General features: G+C 47.5%; 1 protein-coding gene across 1 annotated transcript; it reads right to left on the reverse strand.

The window, feature by feature from the left end:
* Positions 1–1,603: 1,603 nt before the first annotated feature.
* On the reverse strand, positions 1,604–24,318 carry sh2b1 (SH2B adaptor protein 1). The gene is made up of 10 exons (XM_083648574.1): positions 24,180–24,318; positions 21,251–23,394; positions 19,418–19,519; positions 18,624–18,715; positions 15,972–16,054; positions 13,680–13,856; positions 12,913–13,121; positions 11,169–11,343; positions 5,545–5,635; positions 1,604–1,750 (listed from the first exon to the last, which is right to left on the reverse strand). Exons 2-10 carry the CDS (start codon positions 22,967–22,969, stop codon positions 1,729–1,731), a joined length of 2,670 nt encoding a protein of 889 aa, XP_083504700.1. The 5' UTR covers positions 22,970–23,394; positions 24,180–24,318; the 3' UTR covers positions 1,604–1,728.
* Between the last annotated feature and the right edge of the window lie 418 nt (positions 24,319–24,736).

A 24,736-nucleotide genomic window follows, 5' to 3' on the forward strand; every position in this document is an offset into this window, starting at 1 on the left:
GCATTCGGTGGGCTAAACGGCCCTGGTGGGAAACAACAGCGAGTCCTGGGCCTGGGACCTGGGCCGGAGTAAACTCTACCACGACGGCAAGAACCACGCGGGCAGAACCTACCCCGCCTCCCTGGAGCCCGACGACACCTTCATAATACCAGACTCGCTCTTAGTCGTCTTGGACATGGACGAGGGGACGTTGGGTTACATAGTGGACGGACATGATCTAGGGGCGGCGTTCAGAGGACTTGAGGGCAGGAAGGTGTACCCCGCAGTGAGCGCCGTGTGGGGACACTGCGAAATACGAATCCGGTACATAAACGGACTCGATCCGGAGCCCCTCCCTCTGATGGACCTGTGCAGGCGTTCAGTGTGGGCGGCTCTAGGAAGGGACCGCCCCTGCCCGCCTCTCTCAAGAACTACCTGCTCTACCAATGACGGGTTTGACGACCAGTATGTAAGTGTGTTAACCAGTATGACACTGTAACACAATGCGTTACATGCTGTAACACATCGTGTGACATGCTGTAACACGCGGGGCAAAGCAGAGCGCTTCTGGTGTGAATGGCAAGGCTCCTGCTCGATGCTTCTGGTGTGTCCCAGCCGTCACACATCGTGGCATTAATATGAAGTCTGCATCCTGAAGCATGAAGAAATTGTAGTAGCTCCAAGAAAATCAGACTTTCCTCATTAATATGCAAATCTATGCAGCAAAATCAGATCATCGACTCTATAGGGGGAACCTGTAGGGCCAGTCTGATGATACTTGTGTCTCAGAATGATTTAAAAGGCTACATGTTGCACCTTTAAAGCGGCAGATTGTTCCTCTCCGTACGAGAGAGAGGCGGGGCGGTTTGCCACTGTAGAACTAGCAGAGTGTTTGGCGTGTGGCTAGCGTGTGGCTAGCGCGTGGCTAGCGTGTGGTTAGCGTGTGCTGTGTCTTGGCAGGACCACTGTGAGGTATTGGGACTGCTGGCTTCACAGGGCTTCAGCTCTCTCACTGCATTTCATTTGCACATACGAGAGCCTGCTGTGTGACGCGTACCGGCAAAAAGCTTAATCCACACCAAAAAAAAAAAAAAAAAAAAAACGTACCGTTATTTAGTGTTGTAAAGCTGCTCTCCGTCGTTAAGAGTCTTCTCTCTCTCTCATATAGTGTTAGTACTTTTCTACCTCGTCCTCCTCCTCACCTCTACCTTGCTAACAAAAGAACAAATACTGGTTATGAATGGCTATGATGTACGCCGCCTCATCCCCTCTCCCTTTCACTCACTCACACACTCCCCCCCCCCCCCCCCGCTCGCCCCACACACACACTCCCCCCCCCCCCCCCCCCCCCCCCACACACACACTCCGCCCCCCCCCCCCCCCCCTCGCCCCACACACACACTCCGCCCCCCTCCCCCTCGCTGTTCTCTTCCTCAGAAGAAGGAGTACTGGTTGTCGATGGCACGTGGGGCTCTGGCTCCCTCGCGCTCTTCGCCCTCCGCGGCTTCCAGTTGGCGGAGAGGCGTGTCCCTGTCCCTCTCCTCCCAGTCCTCCACTCCTCCTCCTCCTCCACCTCCGCCACCTCCACCGCCACCGCCACCTCCTCCTCCTCCACCAGGGGGTGCTGTCGTCACCGGGGCGGCTCCTCCTCCTCCTCCTCCGGGCTCCGCCTCGCTCCCTCGCTCCTGCGGCGGGGTGGGGGGCGGTGGGCGCCCAGGCGGCAGCGGGGGAGGGGGGGGCTGAGGGGGGCTACGGGGTCTGCTGGTCAAGTCTGCACAGAGGGAGAGAGGGGGAGAGAGGGGGAGAGAGGGGGAGAGAGAGAGAAAGAGTGAGGGAGAGAGAGAGAGAGAGAGAGAGAGAAAGAGTGAGGGAGAGAGAGAGAGAGAGAGAGAGAGAAAGAGTGAGGGAGAGAGAGAGAGAGAGAGAGAGAGAGAAAGAGTGAGGGAGAGAGAGAGAGAGAGAGAGAGAGAGAAAAAAGTGTAAATAAAGGGAAGGCAAGAGGAGGAAATGAGGGCAAAAGGTAAAGAGAGCATGGTGGGAGGAGAGAGAATATGAAAGTGAGAGACGTCTGCGGTCGTGGAGTCCATGGGAGTCATGGAAGCAGTCCAAACTGACACACACACGCACGCACGCACACACACACACACACACACACACACACACACACACACACACAGGTCTTACCTAAGCTTTCTAAGGTCTTTTTCAGGAAAATAAGCGTCACAAATGAACACCACTTTCATGATTTCTGAAGTGTAAATGCGATCGCAACAAATTGCTGTCGCCAGAAGATGCTTCAAAAACCATAAAAGTGGTCAATCCAGAGTAAAGAAAGAACACATTTGCAACGAATGCATCGGTGCATTCAAGAAATCCCCCCCAACCCGCCCAGGTCTATACTACAGCTTCTTCCAGGTCTATTCTACAGCTTCTTCCAGGTCTATACTACAGCTTCTTCCAGGTCTATTCTACAGCTTCTTCCAGGTCTATTCTACAGCTTCTTCCAGGTCTATTCTACAGCTTCTTCCAGGTCTATTCTACAGCTTCTTCCAGGTCTATACTACAGCTTCTCCCAGGTCTATACTACAGCTTCTTCCAGGTCTATACTACAGCTTCTCCCAGGTCTATACTACAGCTTCTTCCAGGTCTATACTACAGCTTCTTCCAGGTCTATACTACAGCTTCTTCCAGGTCTATACTACAGCTTCTTCCAGGTCTATTCTACAGCTTCTTCCAGGTCTATACTACAGCTTCTTCCAGGTCTATTCTACAGCTTCTTCCAGGTCTATTCTACAGCTTCTTCCAGGTCTATTCTACAGCTTCTTCCAGGTCTATTCTACAGCTTCTTCCAGGTCTATACTACAGCTTCTTCCAGGTCTATACTACAGCTTCTTCCAGGTCTATGCTACAGCTTCTTCCAGGTCTATTCTACAGCTTCTTCCAGGTCTATTCTACAGCTTCTTCCAGGTCTATACTACAGCTTCTTCCAGGTCTATTCTACAGCTTCTTCCAGGTCTATTCTACAGCTTCTTCCAGGTCTATACTACAGCTTCTTCCAGGTCTATACTACAGCTTCTTCCAGGTCTATTCTACAGCTTCTTCCAGGTCTATTCTACAGCTTCTTCCAGGTCTATACTACAGCTTCTTCCAGGTCTATACTACAGCTTCTTCCAGGTCTATACTACAGCTTCTTCCAGGTCTATACTACAGCTTCTTCCAGGTCTATTCTACAGCTTCTTCCAGGTCTATTCTACAGCTTCTTCCAGGTCTATACTACAGCTTCTTCCAGGTCTATACTACAGCTTCTTCCAGGTCTATTCTACAGCTTCTTCCAGGTCTATTCTACAGCTTCTTCCAGGTCTATTCTACAGCTTCTTCCAGGTCTATACTACAGCTTCTTCCAGGTCTATGCTACAGCTTCTTCCAGGTCTATGCTACAGCTTCTTCCAGGTCTATTCTACAGCTTCTTCCAGGTCTATTCTACAGCTTCTTCCAGGTCTATACTACAGCTTCTTCCAGGTCTATACTACAGCTTCTTCCAGGTCTATTCTACAGCTTCTTCCAGGTCTATTCTACAGCTTCTTCCAGGTCTATACTACAGCTTCTTCCAGGTCTATACTACAGCTTCTTCCAGGTCTATACTACAGCTTCTTCCAGGTCTATTCTACAGCTTCTTCCAGGTCTATACTACAGCTTCTTCCAGGTCTATTCTACAGCTTCTTCCAGGTCTATACTACAGCTTCTTCCAGGTCTATACTACAGCTTCTTCCAGGTCTATTCTACAGCTTCTTCCAGGTCTATTCTACAGCTTCTTCCAGGTCTATACTACAGCTTCTTCCAGGTCTATTCTACAGCTTCTTCCAGGTCTATTCTACAGCTTCTTCCAGGTCTATACTACAGCTTCTTCCAGGTCTATTCTACAGCTTCTTCCAGGTCTATACTACAGCTTCTTCCAGGTCTATTCTACAGCTTCTTCCAGGTCTATTCTACAGCTTCTTCCAGGTCTATTCTACAGCTTCTTCCAGGTCTATTCTACAGCTTCTTCCAGGTCTATTCTACAGCTTCTTCCAGGTCTATACTACAGCTTCTTCCAGGTCTATTCTACAGCTTCTTCCAGGTCTATTCTACAGCTTCTTCCAGGTCTATACTACAGCTTCTTCCAGGTCTATTCTACAGCTTCTTCCAGGTCTATTCTACAGCTTCTTCCAGGTCTATACTACAGCTTCTTCCAGGTCTATTCTACAGCTTCTTCCAGGTCTATACTACAGCTTCTTCCAGGTCTATACTACAGCTTCTTCCAGGTCTATACTACAGCTTCTTCCAGGTCTATACTACAGCTTCTTCCAGGTCTATACTACAGCTTCTTCCAAGTCTATTCTACAGCTTCTTCCAGGTCTATACTAGGGATGTTCATTTTGAAAATTTTCCAAAATCGATAATCGGTGAGAATTAACGATCAATTATCGATTATCGATTTTATTAATACTTAGAAAATTTTCAATATTTTCAATTTTAAATTTTTTTTTTTTTTTTTTTTTAACAAAATGAATGCCTATGGCAGAAAATACGAAAGACAACGTGTTCTCCTCAATGAACTCTTTATTTCAATGTGTCTCCTCTCCAACACTGCTGTCCCCGGCGCATGCCGGTGTGAATTTCTCATGTTTAAAACAGTTTTGTTGGCACAAAGGCCCGTGCCCAGCCAGAAAACTAGAGACTATATGAAGCTCCACCTCACGTTAGTCGGCTGTGCAATGGAGTGGGGCGAGGAGGAACGAATTCCACCCAAACCTAGTCCAAAAAAAAAAAATTTTTTTTTTTTTTTTTTTTTTTTTTAATAATTAAAAAATCGATCCAAATGCCACAGGATCGATTCCAATCCTTAACGATCGATTATCGATTTTCGATAATTGATGAACATCCCTAGTCTATACTACAGCTTCTTCCAGGTCTATACTACAGCTTCTTCCAGGTCTATGCTACAGCTTCTTCCAAGTCTATTCTACAGCTTCTTCCAGGTCTATACTACAGCTTCTTCCAGGTCTATTCTACAGCTTCTTCCAGGTCTATTCTACAGCTTCTTCCAGGTCTATACTACAGCTTCTTCCAGGTCTATACTACAGCTTCTTCCAGGTCTATACTACAGCTTCTTCCAGGTCTATTCTACAGCTTCTTCCAGGTCTATACTACAGCTTCTTCCAGGTCTATACTACAGCTTCTTCCAGGTCTATGCTACAGCTTCTTCCAGGTCTATACTACAGCTTCTTCCAGGTCTATACTACGGCTTCTTCCAGGTCTATTCTACAGCTTCTTCCAGGTCTATACTACAGCTTCTTCCCTCCGCAGGGCAACATGTGAATACGTCTAATCTCCCCTCTCTCACACCCACACGTGTGGTGGTCTCACTTACACACAGTCAGAGATGGGGGTTGATCACTTACACACAGGCAGAGATGGGGGTTGATCACTTACACACAGTCAGAGATGGGGGTTGATCACTTACACACAGTCAGAGATGGGGGTTGATCACTTACACACAGTCAGAGATGGGGGTTGATCACTTACACACAGTCAGAGATGGGGGTTGATGGAGAGTCAGGATGGCGCGTGGTGATGACATCACAGACTGTGGGCCGGCTGCCTGCCCTGTCCCGGCCTGCAAGGGAGGAGCCAACCAAACAACAGACAACATCAACAACAACAGAGACAGCCAGGCATTCAACATGGTGGACTCTTACACTGGTGAAGTCTCTTCTGCTGCGGAAACCAACCTTCATCATCATCTGATGCCTCTCAGAGAAACACACAAGTCCTTAGAGATGGAGTATTGAGTTTACAGGAGTGCTCATTTAAAATGTTCCAACCAGTCTCGAAGGCACTTTCACACACAGATCGCGCAATATTGCAGTTCAGAAGGCCCGCAACGCCGGCAGCCTCGCCACAGAATTTGTTTTCACACAGAGCCAAGCGGCACCACCAAACCTCCGCCCCGGGTGGTGCTTTCAGGTGACATCCACCCCTCCCGCATTGACATGAGGCGAGGGGAGGCATTTCCACCCAGCTCCACCTAGTAGCCTAAATGAATATTTCCATAGGTTAGTGTAGCCTAGGCTACTGTATGATAAACAAATTCATTCAACAACCAAACATGGACGATGTTCGCCAGCAGCTCTCAACCTGCAGCTGAGGTGAGAACATCAAAGTGATAAAACACGAGTCTGATCAGAGCTCACCTTAATATGCCCACAACACAGAAAGTGTCCACATGCAGCATGGTAACAAGGCTTTCAATATTCATCTGATCCACTTTATGGATCACAGAGGCACCATCATGTATTTTAGGTACAAGGCTCATTCTTATCTTTTGGCTCCAGTTTTTTGTAAAGCAAATTATTGCCATGAAGTGGCCTAATTCGCGTGCGTTTGCCCGCATATCAAACAGCTGCAGTCTGCAGTACGTTACTCGTCGTCGGGGGAGTAGGCTATAAATGCACATGAATACTATAACCTTAGTAGTTTTTGTAAGGAAAGGCACAACAGGTTAGACAGATTGCAGTTCTGGAGCTGGTTTCCCCAATTGGGATTGTTTTGAGGAGAGATGAACAGAGGGAAGATATCCTCAGACCGACTCGCCACAGACAGATGCTCGCCTGAGACGTCCTCTGAAGCTTATTATTATATCCCTTAATTTTACCTACTAATGTCAACATCGTTTGAGCATAAAGCCTAACCTACTTACTCATAGTGTAGGCACGGAGCATTCCTCCTGGCGCCCCTGTTGCAGTCATGATTGTATAGGCTACTTTTTTTTTTACGTTCACTTATGCCTTCCTTGCTGTGTGAGGTGGTTTCCCCTGTAGTTTTTTTATGAATGAGCTGACCATTCGCACCTCCGTTCCGTGTCGCCACTCCTACGGGATGACGGCCGATCCGGCGCTGTGACTACCTCCACTGGCGGAACGAAAGGCGTAACACAATTATCCACCAACTTTCACAACTTTCACATCGGAGGCGCGCCGCGGATTACATTTTCCCTATCTTTTACCGCTTTCAAGGCCGGTGTGAAAGCAGCTACTATATCCAGAGTCAAAGTCCAGTCTGGAGTCCCCAGTGTTCCAGTACGAGTCACCAAAGAAGAGCACGAGTCCAGTCCCCGTTACCTGAGGCATTTCCACCCAGCTCCTCCTACCCCAAATTAATATTTTCATAGGTTAGTGTAGCCTAGGCTACTGTATGATAAACAAATTCATTCAACAACCAAACATCGCCGATGTACGCCAGCCAACGACGTGCAGCTGCGCTCGTTAAGGATCAAAGTGATAAAACAGGAAAGTGTTGTCCACATGCCGCAGGGTAACAAAGCTTTCAATATTCATCTGATCCACTTTATGGATGCACCATCATGTAGCCTATTAGGTACAAGGCTAATTCTTATATTTTGGTTCCAGTTTTTTGTAAAGCAAATTATTCCCATGAAGTAGCCTAATTAGCGTCCGTTCTGAAAGACACGCCCGCTGCAGTCTGCATAACGTTCGTCGGGGGAATAGTATAGGCTATAAATGCACAGGACTACTATAACGTTAGTAGTTTTTGTAAGGGAATGCACAACTGGCTAGCTAGACAGATTTCAGTTCTGGAGCTGGTTTGCAGAGGGAATATCCTCAGACCAACTCGCCACAGACAGCTATAGTCCTCTGAAGCTTATTATTATATCCGTTAATTTTACCTACTAATGTCAACATCGTTTGAGCATAAAGCCTAACCTACTTACTAGGTACCCCCTGTATTTTTTTTAATGAATGAGCTGACCATTCGCACCGTTCCGTCTTGCCGCTCCTACGCTTTCAAGTGGAGGCAGGTTGGAGGGTAACCCGGCGCTGTGAGAATTACCCACCAACCCGCATTCACAACTTTCACATCGGAGGCGCGGATCCCATTTTCCGTGCATTTTCCGGCTTTCAAGGCCAGTGTGAAAGCGGCTACACACACACACACACACACACACACACACACACACACACACACACACACACACACACACACAGAGGTTCCAACATGTGACCCTAGACAGGTGAAAAGAGGAGGGCTGGTGAAGACAAGGCAGTGTGGATGTGCAGGTGGAGGGAAGCATGAATGCCTTTGGACATCACAGATATCATGACTGATTGATTGATTGAATGATTGATTGATTGATTGATTGATTGATTGATTGAGGTGTCATGCACACTGTGGTGCCCCGCCCACATGGGCCTACAAGACACACAGGGAATACAGCAATAAAAACAATAAAGACAGCACAGCACCAGTACATTCAGAACAACATAAGACGCAAAGCAACACACTGCTCAGACCCACAGAAACAGATCGATACATCACTCTCCAAACAAAATGTGTTGTCTTTGCTCCCATGCCTGGCAGGTCAGGTTTGCTGTGAGGAAGATACCTTGTTTAAAACATGCCTGGCAGGTCAGGTTTGCTGTGAGGAAGATACCTTGTTTAAAACATGCCTGGCAGGTCAGGTTTGCTGTGAGGAAGATACCTTGTTTAAAACATGCCTGGCAGGTCAGGTTTGCTGTGAGGAAGATACCTTGTTTAAAACATGCCTGGCAGGTCAGGTTTGCTGTGAGGAAGATACCTTGTTTAAAACATGCCTGGCAGGTCAGGTTTGCTGTGAGGAAGATACCTTGTTTAAAACATGGCTGGCAGGTCAGGTTTACTGTGAGGAAGATACCTTGTTTAAAACATGCCTGGCAGGTCAGGTTTGCTGTGAGGAAGATACCTTGTTTAAAACACAACTCGAGTTTCTCGTAGTCGTCCAACTCAAAAAAGTCAACATCAATTGAAGACATTTGACTAAAAAGTACAACCCTTGCCTCATCATAAGCAGTACAAATAGAACAAGAAATGAATCTCGACATTTTCAGTGAACACTACCTACATTCAAGTGTCGATAACTAAAGAACGGATGAAGGTAGAATCAAACTTTTTTTTTCTATGAAAGTAGATGTTTCCTTCCTTCCTTTAAGATATTTGGTGTTTACATAGTCATAGAAGAAAATATTCTGTGGGCCTTGTAAAATGAGTGAAAATGATCAGAAACTGGTGACTTTTCCTTTTCCTTTGAAACTCTGGTGGGGAATGAGTTAAAAGGACCTTCCCCTCTCTATAGCCTTTTCTTCAACTTCTATTGTTCTAATGACATCTCTCCCAGTTAGCACAGTTAGCACACTTAGCACAGTTAGCACTATCCCAAAATCATAAGAGCATCGTGAAATAGCCGCTGTCCCCTTAACCCATTGCTACCTGATGCAGCATGTGTGTGTATATCCCTTTAAGACCTGCAGCAGCATGTGTCGTTTTCCCTTTAACGCAGAGGCGTATGCTGCCTTCCAGACAACTGAGACCTCCGGATTCTCTGGCCTCCTATTAGGAAAAGTGCGCTGGAACGACACTCAAAGTGGGAGCTCCGACTTGAAAACTGGGAGAAAAAAAATCTACCCCCACTAGGCTAGGGAATCAGTTGTCTGACGTCACACAACAATGGCCACAACCATGGAGTATGTAGTCCAAAGTATGAAGTGCCTAAATAAAATGTATAATAGAGTTTGTAACCTTATGTGTCGTTGCTGCTCCTCATTTTCGTTTAAAAATATGCAAGGAGGATGCTCTGCTCGTTGTTAAGCTGTCTTGCTATTGGTTTCTTGGTTGCGTTTTGCCTTTGTGCTCTGGAATGCTTTGACGGTGGGGGGGTGGGACTTTTCCACTGGGAAACACCCAAGTCCCAGGTGTCAACAGTGACGTATAACGTTGTTTCAAGACATGTGACCGATGAAATGCATCGTGATTCGCTGAAATGTATGCAGGGAAGGCCAAATGCATTGTGGGTTTTTTCTTTTTTCTTTGATGGAGCGGAACGTTTTTAAAGCTGAACTACAACTAGACATGGCTGACGATGCGAGTGACGGGAGCCATATTGACAAATGAAAGCCCAAGCCTTAAAATCTTTATTCATTGATTTCATGTTTTGATTAGCCTGAAGATTTTAGTGAACGTTGGCAATTCTGCCAAGTTTCAGAAAGCCCTCATAGCCACGTTTCAGACAGTAAAGGCTGACGACCTGAACGGAGTATGAGTTACCTTGAGGACAAAGATATCAATGAATAAGAAGATTCAGACCCAGATTATGATGTGACTGTTGACACGCTAGCCAAGGCTCATTGGCTGAGTGACAGTTTTGGCGAATTTGCCGTTGTATTTCCAGAGGACTGCAAAACGGCAATCGCTAAACTTTACTGGTGCTGCAGTAATTGTCAATGTTCACCAACAAATACAGTATATTTCTCAGCCTCTGTAGTAGAGGTTTGAGGCAAATTTGAATAAATTCCGTCAAGGCATTCCTGAGATATCGCATTAACGAGCATGATAGGAGTGGTCTTGAGGTCACAGTGACCTTGAACTTTGACCTTTGACCACCCAAATCGAATCAGTCCATCCTTGAGTCAAAGTGGACCTTTGAGGCCAATTCTAAGAAATTCCATCAAGGCATTCCTGAGATATCGCGTTAACGAGCTTGAAAATGGCGTTCGAGAGGTCACAGTGACCTTGACCTTTGACCACTAAAATCTAATCAGTTCATCCTTGAGTCCAAGTCGACGTTTGAGTCAAATTTGATGAAATTCCATCAAGGCATTCTTCGAATATCGCGTTAACGAACATCGTACGGACGGACAACCTAAAACCATAATGCCTCCGGCTTGGCTATTGCCGGCGGGGGCATAAAAAAACGACAGCCGATTTTTAGCAAGAACATTTTAGCGATGTCAGAATCAGGGAACATGGTTTGAAACAGCTCACGTCTTCTTTGCTGTTATATGACTGATGTTTAGCTACCGTGTGTGAAGTCCAGAAATATCGCAACATGTGCTCCGATGAATTGTGACCGGACTGCACAGTTTGCATTCGTGGTTAATGACTACATGTTTGGTTTTGTAGTTCTATTACAGCGTGCTCAATACACATTTCCCCCCCCCAAAAAACACATTTAAAAGCGAGACTGAACTTAATGCAACTTTTAGGGAAATTTTAAGGACGCAGTGGAAACCCTGCCCTCCACCCCTTTCCACTGGGGGCGGGGCTTGCTCTCGGCGTACCTGGCTTTCCACTGGGGGCGGGGCTTGCTCTCAGCGTACCTGGCTGGCGGACGGCGGTGGCGCCCACGAAGCTGATGAGTGTGACGTCCGAGGCGCCGCCAGACTCCAGGGGGATGGGGTGCACCCGGAAGTGCTCCAGCATGTCAAAGATGGACTGGAACCACAGGTGCTGCACGCGACACTGCCCGTCCTCGTTCAGGGAGAGACGCAGGTGCTGGGGGGGAGGTAGGTTCAAGGTCATGAGTCATCCAGAACAGCAAATAGGATTCATTTATTCACATGATTCAACTCCAGACCCATGAGAGTTCTTACTCTGATACACTATGTTACTGCATGCTGTAGGTCTCTCTCTGGGTCTGATACACTATGTTACTGCATGCTGCAGATCTCTCTCTGGGTCTGATACACTATGTCACTGCATGCTGCAGATCTTTCTCTGGGTCTGATACACTATGTTACTGCATGCTGCAGATCTCTCTCTGGGTCTGATACACTACATTACTGCATGCTGCAGAGCTCTCTCTGGGTCTGATACACTATGTTACTGCATGCTGCAGATCTCTCTCTGGGTCTGATACACTATGTTACTGCATGCTGCAGAGCTCTCTCTGGGTCTGATACACTATGTTATTACTGCATGCTGTAGATCTCTCTCTGGGTCTGATACACTATGTTACTGCATGCTGCAGATCTTTCTCTGGGTCTGATACACTATGTTACTGCATGCTGCAGATCTCTCTCTGGGTCTGATACACTACATTACTGCATGCTGCAGAGCTGTCTCTGGGTCTGATACACTATGTTACTGCATGCTGCAGATCTCTCTCTGGGTCTGATACACTATGTTACTGCATGCTGCAGATCTCTCTCTGGGTCTGGGACACTTTTAGCCCCAAACTGGTGTCGGAATCCTGGCCAGTGATTCAGAATCAACGACTTCAGGCGTGCCCACCCAACCTGACTGTTGACTTTTGAAAATGAACCACTCTCTCATTGGTGCTAGCCTATGAGTTGTCACTCATTCAATTTTGACCCCTTAGACCCGCCCTCAAAACAGCAGCGGGGGCACGTGGTGCATCATGGGAGCTGTTAGCAGGGTTGACGTGTAAAGAATGAATACAGGCACAACATATCAACAGCTAGTGTGAAAGTAACGTATGGATATGAGCCTTCAAAAAGAATGGATGCATACAGTACGTGGCAAAAATAAATCCACTTCATGTCTTGAATTAGGAACTTTCTTAGGGTTCCTACAGCTTTTTAAGAGTCAAATTCAAGCACTTTCTAAACCAACATTTTCCAGACTCTCAAAGCCTTTATCATCACATTTAAACCGTTACACTTAAATTTAATTGTGAAAGTATTGCCACTGATTATTTTACCAGCTGTTCATTAACTTGGATTGTATGTTTTGATCATGATTAAATAATCATGAAGTCAAGTCAGTCTAGCTCGGGTCCGCTCCACTCTGCGTCTTGGAGAAAACAAACAAATATGATGACACGATCGTTTCATTTCAAATATTACTATATTTTTGTTTACATGAGTGATTGTGTAGATGAAATATGTTGAAAATCAAGCATTTTTCAATGGGTATTTTAAAATTCAAGCATATTCCTAACAAAAAAAAATCCAACTGTTAAAATTAATCATTTTCCAAACATTCAAGACTTTGCAGAAACCCTGTGTGCGTGCGCGCGCGTGTGACTGTCTCTCTCTCTCTCTCTCTCTCTCTCACACACACACACACACACACACACACACACACAGAGAGCGAGCTCACCTTGGCCTTGCCCTGGAAGTTGAAGGTGAGGACGTATTCTCCGCGCCTGGTCTCACTCTGGCGGACCAGGAAGACCCCGTGGCTGGCTGTGCCCCCGGCCAGCACCAGCTGGGCAGCCTTCAGGCGGGACAGCGTGCCGTGGAACCACTGGCACTCACTCAGCGGGTGCTCCACCGCCTCCACAGACACCTCCGAGAACAGGAAGGAGCCTGGGGAAGGGAAGGGAAGGGCCCAGGGGTCACGCTCACTGCAATCTACTATCTTAATTCTTTGCCTCTTTGATCAAAGCTAAATATCAAAGTTGTATCTGTTGTAGTAAATCATTAATATAAAGGCTTTTATTATACAGGAGCACAGTAATTCATACAATGATTTATTTCTTTTTTAATCGGGTGTTTTTCAGATTTCTCCCCAATTGTACTCGGCCAATTCCCCCTGCTGTCCCAGTCGTGGAGTGCCGCGACCAGGACTCGTACCCTTAATCCGGCTTCCCACCCGTAGACACGGCCAATTGTGCCCGTACGGACAAGCCGGAGGCAACACGGGGGCTCGAACCTGCGACCCTCTGGTAGGCAGGGAATCTAGCGCTGCAATATCCGGAAGCCCCATTCATACTATGAATTACAGGGAGATGAAATGGGGTGAAGCACTTCAATCTCCTCCATGCCAATCAACCCCAGCTCTGTATTTCAAGAAAGATACAGCGTTTTCCATTCCTTCAAAGAGAAAAATATGAATAAAAAAAAAAGTCTGAAGACAGTGTTGACCTGTGGCATCTGGCGTCTCAGCAAACGGTGTACCCAGACTAGCCCCGCCTCCCCCGAGACTAGCCCCGCCTCCCCCGAGAACCCGGCCGTCTGGTTCGTCCAGAGGGGCTCGAGGCGGCAGCTCCGGTGGGAGAGGGTCCATCAAAGGGGAGGAGCCTCCGATGCCTCCATAACACACTGAGACAACAGCAGCAGCAGAGCAAAGAGACAGTCACTCATACATGGCTACTAAATACATACAGTATATAAGAGGAAACACAGTATGGACAGAGGTAGTTAGTACTTCACTTCATGAAAGGATTCAGGAAAACTGTTGGAGGGAAAGGTAAGAATATTGCGGCGAATCGAAGGTGCAATGACCTGCGTGTTGACACAGGCTTTGATTAGAGTGCACCCATTAAAGACCCTGGAAACCTAAATCCACAAAAACCTTCTAACAATGTAATTAAGGGTCTTATATGTGACTAATTGTAAGCCTCAAAAAGTTGGAGACATGAGTTTCAACCCAAATCCTAAATATCGCCATTTCCCTGTTTACACTTTTTTTAGGCAGGATTTGAAGTGTCTTTTGGCTATATATATATATATATATATATATATATACATATATACAGAGTAGGAAGGCTGATCCGTGAGCGGCTGCTTCTGGGACGCGGGTCGGGGTCTTAATCGGCCTCGGCTGGGTCTACTGGGCGAGGGTGTATGATGTTGACAGACCCGAAACACCTTACGACCCCAGTTAACATCACTGATGACGCGTCCCAGCGCATGCAGTAGTATGTATACTTGAACCGAAACCCCTGGCTCCCCCTGGCCAGTGACACTTGGGAATAGACTAGGTGACAACCAAGTATAGTTTGGTGACAAGCTGGAGAGACAGTTGACGGTCGGAGAGACGGCATCCGGTACGGGATGGGTTTTAGCACCCCAGCCTGGCTCTCTCGTGAGGGAGAAATCCACAAACGCTACGGATTAGCCTCCTGAAAATCTGCGTAAACATCGACGCGGCCTGGGGTCCTTCAGGCTAGAGCGAGGTGCTCGCCGCAGGTGCATGACGTGCAGCGCACAGGCCTCCTTGAGGCATCCTCCCTGCCCATGGTACGGCATGGTAGGATTGCCTTTTTCCGCAGGAGGTTCTGGTGAGACGAAGGAGGTGCCCGGCCTGGAATCACCCCACAGAGCCTTAGACCTCCATGCACCGAAGGTCTCACAATGCTGCGGTGTAGCACTAGCTCTATTGCAGCGGATTGGGCGTGATCAACCCTTCCGCGGGCAACGTTGCAGACAGAGTAGGAAGGCTGATCCGTGAGCGGCTGCTCCTGGGACGCGGGTCGGGGTCGTAATCGGCCTCGGCTGGGTCTACTGGGCGAGGGTGTATGATGTTGACAGACCCGAAACACCCCACGACCCCAGTTAACATCACTGATGACGCGTCCCAGCGCATGCTGTAGTATGTATACTTGAACCATATACATATATATACATACATATATATATATATATATATACATATACATATACATATATATATTAGGGCTGTCAAAGTTAACGCGATAATAACGCGTTAACGCAAATTCCTTTTAACGCGACTATTTTTTTAAAACGCGCGATTAACGCATGCACTTTCTGTGAGGTTTGTGCCTTGGTCCGCCCCGTAGTTTTGGAAATGAGGAAGTAAAGCAGAAATAAATCTCCGTGAGGAGCAGAAAAGGAGGAAGAAATGGGTATAAAATGGCAAGTTCAGCTTCAAGTAGGGTGAGCAGATGTCCTGCTTTGTGAGGGACTGCACAGCATTTTCATGACTTCACACGTCCTGCAAACTGAGAAGATGTCCGAGACAGTGAGAGAGAGAGAGAGAGAGAGAGAGAGAGAGAGGGGCGGGGAGAGAGAGAGAGAGAGAGAGAGAGAGGGGCGGGGAGAGAGCTATGCCTCGCTCACCTGTGGCCAGCGAGACTAGATAACAGACTGACGCTGCAGTCTCAGAGATGCGTAAGTACCGTGTATAGCGGTTTAAGGTAGATTTAGAACAGATAAAAAATTGTGCGATTAATTGCGATGAACTATGGACAATCATGCGATTAATCGCGATTAAATATTTTAATCGATTGACAGCCCTATATTTATATATATGCCCCCCCCCCCCCACGAAGATCATAATGTTTTGCAAATGATTTGGTGGCCCACTTGCAATCCCTTCGCGGCCCACAGGATGGCAACATAGTATCTTGTAAAGCTCGCACGCACGCACACACGCACACACACACACACACACACACACACACACACACACACCTTGTGAAAGGCGATCGACAAACTCAGGTGTCCCGCTTATGTCCAACGCCCCGCCACACACACCTTCAACGTCTTCCTGTTCACTGTGGGAGAAAACAGAGAGCAGATATGAAGGTCAAACCCACAGACTCAATGGAATGGTACTGAAACACAAACATGGAGCCTAACATGAAGCCATTCACGTCCAAACACTACATTTAGCATGGGAAGGAAAAGCCCTACGGATTTCTTAAGCAGTGCAGGCGGTTCTATAAGTAATGTCCTCATTGGCGAGAATTTGGCACTTTGGAGAGACCAGCTCGAAACACACACACGCACTGTTTTGTTAATTATTTCATGTTTATATTGTTGTTGTTGTTTTTTATATCCACCTGTTTTAGACCAAGGACCACAATGGAAATAAGTCTTGACTTTATTGTGCTTTATCCTTGATGTTATTCTTTGAGATCCGTGTCTGTACTTTGTTCAGTATATTGTATTTCAATTTGTAACCGTCAAATCAAATCAAATCAAATCAAATCAAATCACACACACACCTGTCAGAGAGCGGGGAGAGAGAGGGAGGTGGAGGACAAGCGTCTGACCTGCAAACCTGCACCACTTACTTCAACACCTGGGTGTGATTGTTTTTCTTTTGACATGACAAAACAAGACATTTTGATGTCACATATTGATCATGCCTTCATTGGTACACAAAGTTGACTTTCTTAAAAAAACACACACACACAAAAAAAAACTTTCACCTTCCATTTATTTCTCTACATTCAAACCTGCGCCGTGGCCTCATACTTGGACCAATTTGAAAAATGTCAATGGATTTGTGCTGAGCTCAGCTAATTCTAATTGTCCCGGAAAGGAAATGATAAACTTCCACTGAGGACATTAATGGATTAAAATAATACTGTAAACAATCATTGTTTTTAATTGGATAATAAAGGTTAGGAAAATGGAAAAATCTAAAGCCTCGGTGGCAACGTTTGCAACAACAAAATGAAAATGACAGGTGAGAAGTGAGAACACATGTTATTGCTATTCAACGCCATAAACCATATTTTAAGAATATTTTAGGTAACTGTGATATTGAGCCACAAACTACCTTTGTTGTGGCGAAAACCATCCTTTATCAGAAGGATGGTACTGATACAGGTTTAACATGACTTTTCATGCCAAAACTCTTGGCCACTTCTTCTATATTCTCTCTCCATTTTAACTACCGGTACATAGAGCTAGAGACTCCGATCCAACTTAAAAATCATCAGGGAATTTAGCATAATGAGTTCAACCTTTTGATGATAGATAGGTTTTCTTAAGACCAAACGGTAAAACACTACTGACAGATAACCTCCTGATTTATTCAACTTCAACCTTTCCAGCTGAAGCAAGCAGGCGCTGCGCTGCTCTGGCCTTTCCTCCAGGACTCCTCTAGTGATGTCACTGTGTGTGATGCTCTGCTTACCTGAGACAGATGTTCCTGATGTCACTGTGTGTGATGCTCTCCTCACCTGAGACAGTTGTTCCTGATGTCACTGTGTGTGATGCTCTGCTTACCTGAGACAGATGTTCCTGATGTCACTGTGTGTGATGCTCTGCTTACCTGAGACAGATGTTCCTGATGTCACTGTGTGTGATGCTCTGCTTACCTGAGACAGATGTTCCTGATGTCACTGTGTGTGATGCTCTCCTCACCTGAGACAGATGTTCCTGATGTCACTGTGTGTGATGCTCTGCTTACCTGAGACAGATGTTCCTGATGTCACTGTGTGTGATGCTCTGCTTACCTGAGACAGATGTTCCTGATGTCACTGTGTGTGATGCTCTGCTTACCTGAGACAGATGTTCCTGATGTCACTGTGTGTGATGCTCTGCTCACCTGAGACAGATGTTCCTGATGTCACTGTGTGTGATGCTCTGCTTACCTGAGACAGATGTTCCTGATGTCACTGTGTGTGATGCTCTGCTTACCTGAGACAGATGTTCCTGATGTCACTGTGTGTGATGCTCTGCTTACCTGAGACAGATGTTCCTGATGTCACTGTGTGTGATGCTCTGCTCACCTGAGACAGATGTTCCTGATGTCACTGTGTGTGATGCTCTGCTTACCTGAGACAGATGTTCCTGATGTCACTGTGTGTGATGCTCTGCTTACCTGAGACAGATGTTCCTGATGTCACTGTGTGTGATGCTCTCCTCACCTGAGACAGATGTTCCTGATGTCACTGTGTGTGATGCTCTGCTTACCTGAGACAGATGTTCCTGATGTCACTGTGTGTGATGCTCTGCTCACCTGAGACAGATGTTCCTGATGTCACTGTGTGTGATGCTCTGCTTACCTGAGACAGATGTTCCTGATGTCACTGTGTGTGATGCTCTGCTCACCTGAGACAGATGTTCCTGATGTCACTGTGTGTGATGCTCTGCTTACCTGAGACAGATGTTCCTGATGTCACTGTGTGTGATGCTCTGCTTACCTGAGACAGATGTTCCTGATGTCACTGTGTGTGATGCTCTGCTCACCTGAGACAGATGTTCCTGATGTCACTGTGTGTGATGCTCTGCTTACCTGAGACAGATGTTCCTGATGTCACTGTGTGTGATGCTCTGCTTACCTGAGACAGATGTTCCTGATGTCACTGTGTGTGATGCTCTGCTTACCTGAGACAGATGCCGTTCCTGATGTCACTCAGCCAGGCTCTCATCTGCACAGCGTCACGCGTCTCAATCACATACTGCACCGAGCCTTCCAGCTGAAATTGGTAAAAAATAAATAAAGGGAGAATCCAAATGAGGTGGAAAAAAGTAGAGGAACTGCTAGTTGAAAATTTGTGGCAGTGGTGGCCCAACGGTTAGAGAAACGAGCTTGTGACCGGAAGGTCGTCTGTTCAATCCCCGGGACCGGCAGGATAAATCTGCCTGGTGGGGAAAGTGAAAAGGCAGCACTTGCGCCTCTCTCATTACCACCACTGAGGTGCCCTTGAGCAAGGCCCTCAACCCCAACTGCTCCACTGCTCAACTGAGACAGTCCGAGCAGTGAGTAAGACTGGGGACAGATCAGCATGAGGAAGAGATACAGTCAGAGACAGAGCAGTGTGTAAGACTGTTGACAGGTCAGAGCGAGGAACACAGTGAGACAGTCAGAGCAGTGATTAAGACTGGGGACAGGTGAGAGGGAGGAACACAGACAGAGACAGAGCAGTGAGTAAGATTGAGGACAGGTCACAGCGAGGAACACAGAGACAGTCAGAGCAGTGAGTAAGACTGGGGACAGGTCAGGGTGAGGAACACAGACAGAGACAGAGCAGTGAGTAAGATTGAGGACAGGTCAGAGACAGAGACAGAGACAGAGACAGAGACAGAGACAGAGACAGAGACAGAGACAGAGACAGAGCAGTGAGTAAGATTGAGGACAGGTCAGAGAGAGAGACAGAGACAGTCAGAGCAGTGATTACCTGCAGCAGGAAGGTGTTCTCCTTGTCGGGGACCTCCAGCGCTGTGGTGCTCCTCACGTCCACAATAGAGCAGCATGGGACAGTCAGCCTGGGCTTGGACGACTGGGGCAACAAAGACAAGACAAAATCAACAACTGACAGCTCCCATCACAACACAACTGACAGCTCCCATCATAACTGACAGCTCCCATCACAACTGACAGCTCCCATCACAACACAACTGACAGCTCCCATCACAACACAACTGACAGCTCCCATCATAACTGACAGCTCCCATCACAACTGACAGCTCCCATCACAACACAACTGACAGCTCCCATCACAACTAATACTAGTTAACTACTAAATCAGACTAATACTAGTTAACTACTAAATAAGACTAATACAAATTAACTACTAAATCAGACTAATACTAATTAACTACTAAATCAGACTACCACTAATTAACTACTAAATGAGACTAATACTAATTAACTACTAAATCAGACTAATACTAATTAACTACTAAATCAGACTAATACTAATTAACTACTAAATCAGACTAATACTAATTAACTACTAAATCAGACTAATACTAATTAACTACTAAATCAGACTAATACTACCTACCAAATAAGACTAATACTAATTAACTACTAAATAAGTTGAAGTTTTTAAGAAACGACATGGAAGAGATGTAGAGAATGAATAGAGCAGTGATACTCAACCCGAGGCTCTAGAGCCACATGTGGCTCCTTTATGGGTAGTTGTGGCTCTTTTAAGTCCTACTTCAAATACATAAATAAATAAAAATCTAAATAAAATAAAAAAAGGAGAGGAACGGGAATTTTGTGGATTGCAACAATTTTTTGGTGTCAATGTGGCTCCTGAGTAGGCGAGGCCCTAGAGGCTTGTGGGAGAGGACTGTGAAGGTTGAGTAGCACCACCCTAGAGGCTTGTGGGAGAGGACTGTGAAGGTTGAGTAGCACCACCCTAGAGGCTTGTGGGAGAGGACTGTGAAGGTTGAGTAGCACCGTCCTACAGGCTTGTGGGAGAGGACTGTGAAGGTTGAGTAGCACCACCCTAGAGGCTTGTGGGAGAGAGGACTGTGAAGGTTGAGTAGCACCACCCTAGAGGCTTGTGGGAGAGGACTGTGAAGGTTGAGTAGCACCGCCCTAGAGGCTTGTGGGAGAGGACTGTGAAGGTTGAGTAGCACCACCCTAGAGGCTTGTGGGAGAGGACTGTGAAGGTTGAGTAGCACCACCCTAGAGGCTTGTGGGAGAGAGGACTGTGAAGGTTGAGTAGCACCACCCTAGAGGCTTGTGGGAGAGGACTGTGAAGGTTGAGTAGCACCACCCTAGAGGCTTGTGGGAGAGGACTGTGAAGGTTGAGTAGCACCGCCCTAGAGGCTTGTGGGAGAGAGGACTGTGAAGGTTGAGTAGCACCACCCTAGAGGCTTGTGGGAGAGGACTGTGAAGGTTGGCTTGATGTCATTTGCAATTCCTAGTCTAATAAAGCAGCCAAAGTAGATTTTCCATTTCATTGCTCCTGCTGTCACTCTCCCTTTGCATGCATCATTGCAGTCACTGGTACAAGTGCATTATATATCACTTGCCATTGAATGTAAGGCAGTAATCTTTATGCTTCAGATGCTACAGGCAGCCTGTCAGCATTATCATCATTTAGCTAGCTTGTGCTGAGTGCTACTCTTTGGTGAGTAAGTTGGTTGCACATGTTAACTAATGTGCATTGTCCGTTTTTTAATAAATAAACATAAAACATAATCAAATACAACCTTGACAAAATAGCCGTGGGCAAAATGATTTGAAGTCTCTTAGGAGGGGGCTCACTTACCTTGGGTGGGATGAAGAACTCCAGGTAGTACTCCTCTCCCCGCTCACTACCTTCTTTGTCCCTCTCCCTAAGGACCAGACGACATTTATGCCAGCGGCCTCCTCTCCAGGGCACGTTGCCCCCGCTGGCCAGAGGCTGCACTGGCCCAGCCTGAGCCGCCGAAGCAGACGTGGAGGCAGCGTTGTTGTTGTCCGTACCGTGATGCAGGAGGCCAAAGGAGAAGCCGGTGAAGCCGTGGCTCCCGCTGAACTCGTCGCTGGACGAGCTGACGCTCACCCCGCCCTCCCGCACTAGCCGGCCCACCTTCCTGGGCGGCCCCATGGCAGCGGCGGCCGCGCTGCTGGGGGGCAGCGTGGAGGAGTGAGAGCCGACGGTCGTCGACGTGAGGACCGGAGGCGGTGAGCGCGATAGCCTGAGCTTCTCCAGGCGATGGCTCCACTTCTCCTTCTCGCCGCCTTCGCCGTTGCTCCGCCGCCGGTCCCGGGCCGCCTCGGACAGCGAGAGAGATGTGGCGCTGCTGGAGGACGAGGGCGGCAGAGAGGAGGAGGAGGAGTGCGGGAGAGAGAGGGGCAGGGAGAGGGAGACGGGCATGGAGGAGGTGGGCGTCGGAGGCTGCGTTCCAGAGTTCCTCTTGGAGGCTGAAGCCAAGGTGGCATCCTGCACGCCCATAGTGTAGCTGTAGCTGGAGGGCAGCTGGCTCTGGCTCGGAGCCGAGTCGCTGGAGGAGCTTCGCCAGTGCAGGATGCCGCGCACGCTCCCCCGCACGCTGCGGCCAACGCTCCGCAGTGAAAAGCGCTTCTTCAGTTTTGCTTTGGGCGTACCGCTGCCCTTGGAGCCAGGTGGAGGAGTGGAGGAGGAAGGTGGAATTTGAGGAGTGTGGGCGGGATCTGTATTGTCCAGGGAAACCTCTGTGGACTCGGCCTCTCTCTCTTCTGGATCAACATCTTCCCCAACAGCCGCCACCCCGAGCCAGCTGTCCTCCTCCTCCTCAACTGGAGCCTCCCCGTTCCCAGGGGCAACCATGGCCCCCCTCTCCTCACGCCTCCCGTTGTTCCCTCCCACTGAGGAGCAGCAAGACGAGGAGGAGGATGGAGGCAGGATTTGGGTGTGGGCATAAGAGTCTTGAAACCTGTCCCCGCTGCGGTTCTCCAACACTAGCCGTGTCGGCGCAGGCTTGGTTGACGCCCGTGTCGGGTTGGTCGGGGCACACGGGAGGACTGCTCCCCCAGACACGGCGAGGGGCGAGACCGCCTCCTCTTCCAGGGAAGTGGCATCTGATTGGGGAGCCCAGCTCCCCATTTCCTCACTCCCAGTGGCACAGCTCGGCGGGGGCGCCCCCTCCAGCTCACTCTGGAAGTGACGAACAAAGCGGTCGGTGAAGCGGCGGCAGAAGGCAGCAGCTGAGTCCGGGGAGTAGTGGGGGTTCTCCAGGAGAAAAGCCCGGAAGTGGCGGGCAAAGTCACCAGCCGCCACGCGGGCATGCAGCTCACAGAATTCGGTCCAGCTCAGGCAAGGCGAAGGGGATGGCGTGGGGGTGTCTGACAGGGAGGACGGGTGAGCCTGGGGTGGAGGGCTCACCAGAGGTGGCAGAGGAGGCGGCCGGGGGGACAGGGGCAGTAGAGAGGGTGACGGAGGGGACGGGGATGGGGAGGGTGATGGAGGCAGAGGAGAAGAGTTTGCCGCCTGGGGGCTGGGCGGGGTCAAAAGAGAGCCGTTCATTCTCCTGAGAGGCCAGTGGCACTGACTGACTGATGATCTATCCAATCACTTCAAACATACAACGCAGACCTGAAGTGATTGCACAGCTGGGGGTAATTGACTGGGGGCAAATACGGCACATTGGTCTAATAATTTACAATTGGGTGTGAACTTAAGCGTTGTGTTCAGCTCCATCTAGATTTAACAGTTAAAAACGAAATGTGTCAAACCCATGCACGATGGGGTTAGAAGAGGTTAAATATTTACAAGGTTAAGCTCTTTGCTACATTCTTTCATGACGTTAAATAATTTGACATTTTAAAAAGAAATAAATTGGTATTGGTGATCCGGGCAATGGAAGGGTAGAGGAGGATAGATGTGTGAGATTCACAAGGACTGCTTCTTCTTCACCGTCTGTCATACATCCAAAGGAGCATGGCCACATCCTGTCAAAACACAACACATTGTGCACAAACGCATAGTCATTCATCTCAAGAGAGCTGAATTTGGGTTCAGATGATTCAAAATATAACTTGTATTTTTCATGTTCAGTGGTTAACTAACCAATTATTTTTGCTCATTATTAGCTAGATCTTCTATTAGCTGGTCTTCCCAGTATAAAACAAGAGGGTGTCTGTTTTTGCTTGATTTCGAACTGATGTTACATCTGACCATTTTGGCTCTTATAGGTGCTGATCTACCATCATTAGCTAGCATTACATGTCACACAAACAAACTGCTCGTCAAGTAACGTTAGCCAAGTAGCAAAGCCAATATACTGCCCATATGTATTGCACATCCACCAGTAACGTAGAGCTAGCTAGTTAGAGAAATCAGCTCGCTTCATTCGCTATCTTGCTAACGTTAACTAGCAAGCAATGTGAGTCTTGCTCATTCAGCTTTCTTTTAAGACGTGTAAGTTAACGTTAGCTGCCCAGCTAGCCAACAGCTAACGTTACCTAACGTTTAGCTACTTACTTACGGACCTCCATGAATGTACTCCACTGCTTAGCGAGTTAGATGTATAGCGAACATTGTGATTCTGCTGTAAGCTGTAAATGAGCTACTTGACTGGCTAACATGAGCACAGAATCGTCTTTCACCAGATTATTTGCGAGCTAACACTAAAGCTAATGTCGCTACCGTTAGCCAGTTAGCTAGCTATTAATAAACCAGCTAGCTAGCTCGCTATCAATATTGCTTCACCACAATATCATCTCGTTTTCTGTACCTGTATTTCGCACTCCAGTCTTTCTATCCGTGTCTCTGTGAAACTGGACTATGCACCATCATTCTTCCAGACCAGCTAGCGTGATAATCATTTGATAATGGTTGTTGTTGTTGTTGTTGCTGCTGTTGTTGTTGCTAAATATGAATATTGCTGTGCCTTGCCTGTAGCCGTTCTTCTCGCACTGCTCGGTTGGTTTCTCGCGATAGTGGACGGTGAGCGCAGTGTTCCTTCATGCTGTCTGACAGCTGCCACAAAGTTGCATCGGCGCCGACTGCTGGCTGGATTCTGATGAATGACCCAGGTTGGGAAGTAACGATGCAGCAGCAATCCCGTTACTGTATTCAGGATACAAAAAAAGGTAAATATCCCAGTGGCTGTGCACTGTAAATATTGACTCTTCTTATTGTCTGCTTTATGTTTGATATCATATGATGGTGCAGTGCAAATAAATAAAGACCTAAAAACCTGGAGAGAAAAAACACACAAAAAAGAGAGACTAACCAGATAATATCAGTGCACTGTAATCCGAAGATGGAAATATTGTTAGTTTTTTCATG

This window comes from Poromitra crassiceps (assembly GCF_964638095.1).
Source record: "Poromitra crassiceps genome assembly, chromosome: 13".
Classification (NCBI taxonomy): domain Eukaryota; kingdom Metazoa; phylum Chordata; class Actinopteri; order Beryciformes; family Melamphaidae; genus Poromitra; species Poromitra crassiceps.

Bases quoted from the DNA above. Each gene is read 5' to 3' on its own strand.
- sh2b1 (XM_083648574.1), bottom strand. From the start codon at position 22,969: ATGAACGGCTCTCTTTTGACCCCGCCCAGCCCCCAGGCGGCAAACTCT. The intron at 13,857-15,971 runs GTGTGTGTGTGT...CTGTTGTCTCAG, and splicing joins TGTCGATCGCCTTTCACAAG to TGTGTTATGGAGGCATCGGA. The intron at 5,636-11,168 runs GTACGCTGAGAG...CCTCCCTTGCAG, and splicing joins CACCGCCGTCCGCCAGCCAG to GCCGGGACAGGGCAGGCAGC.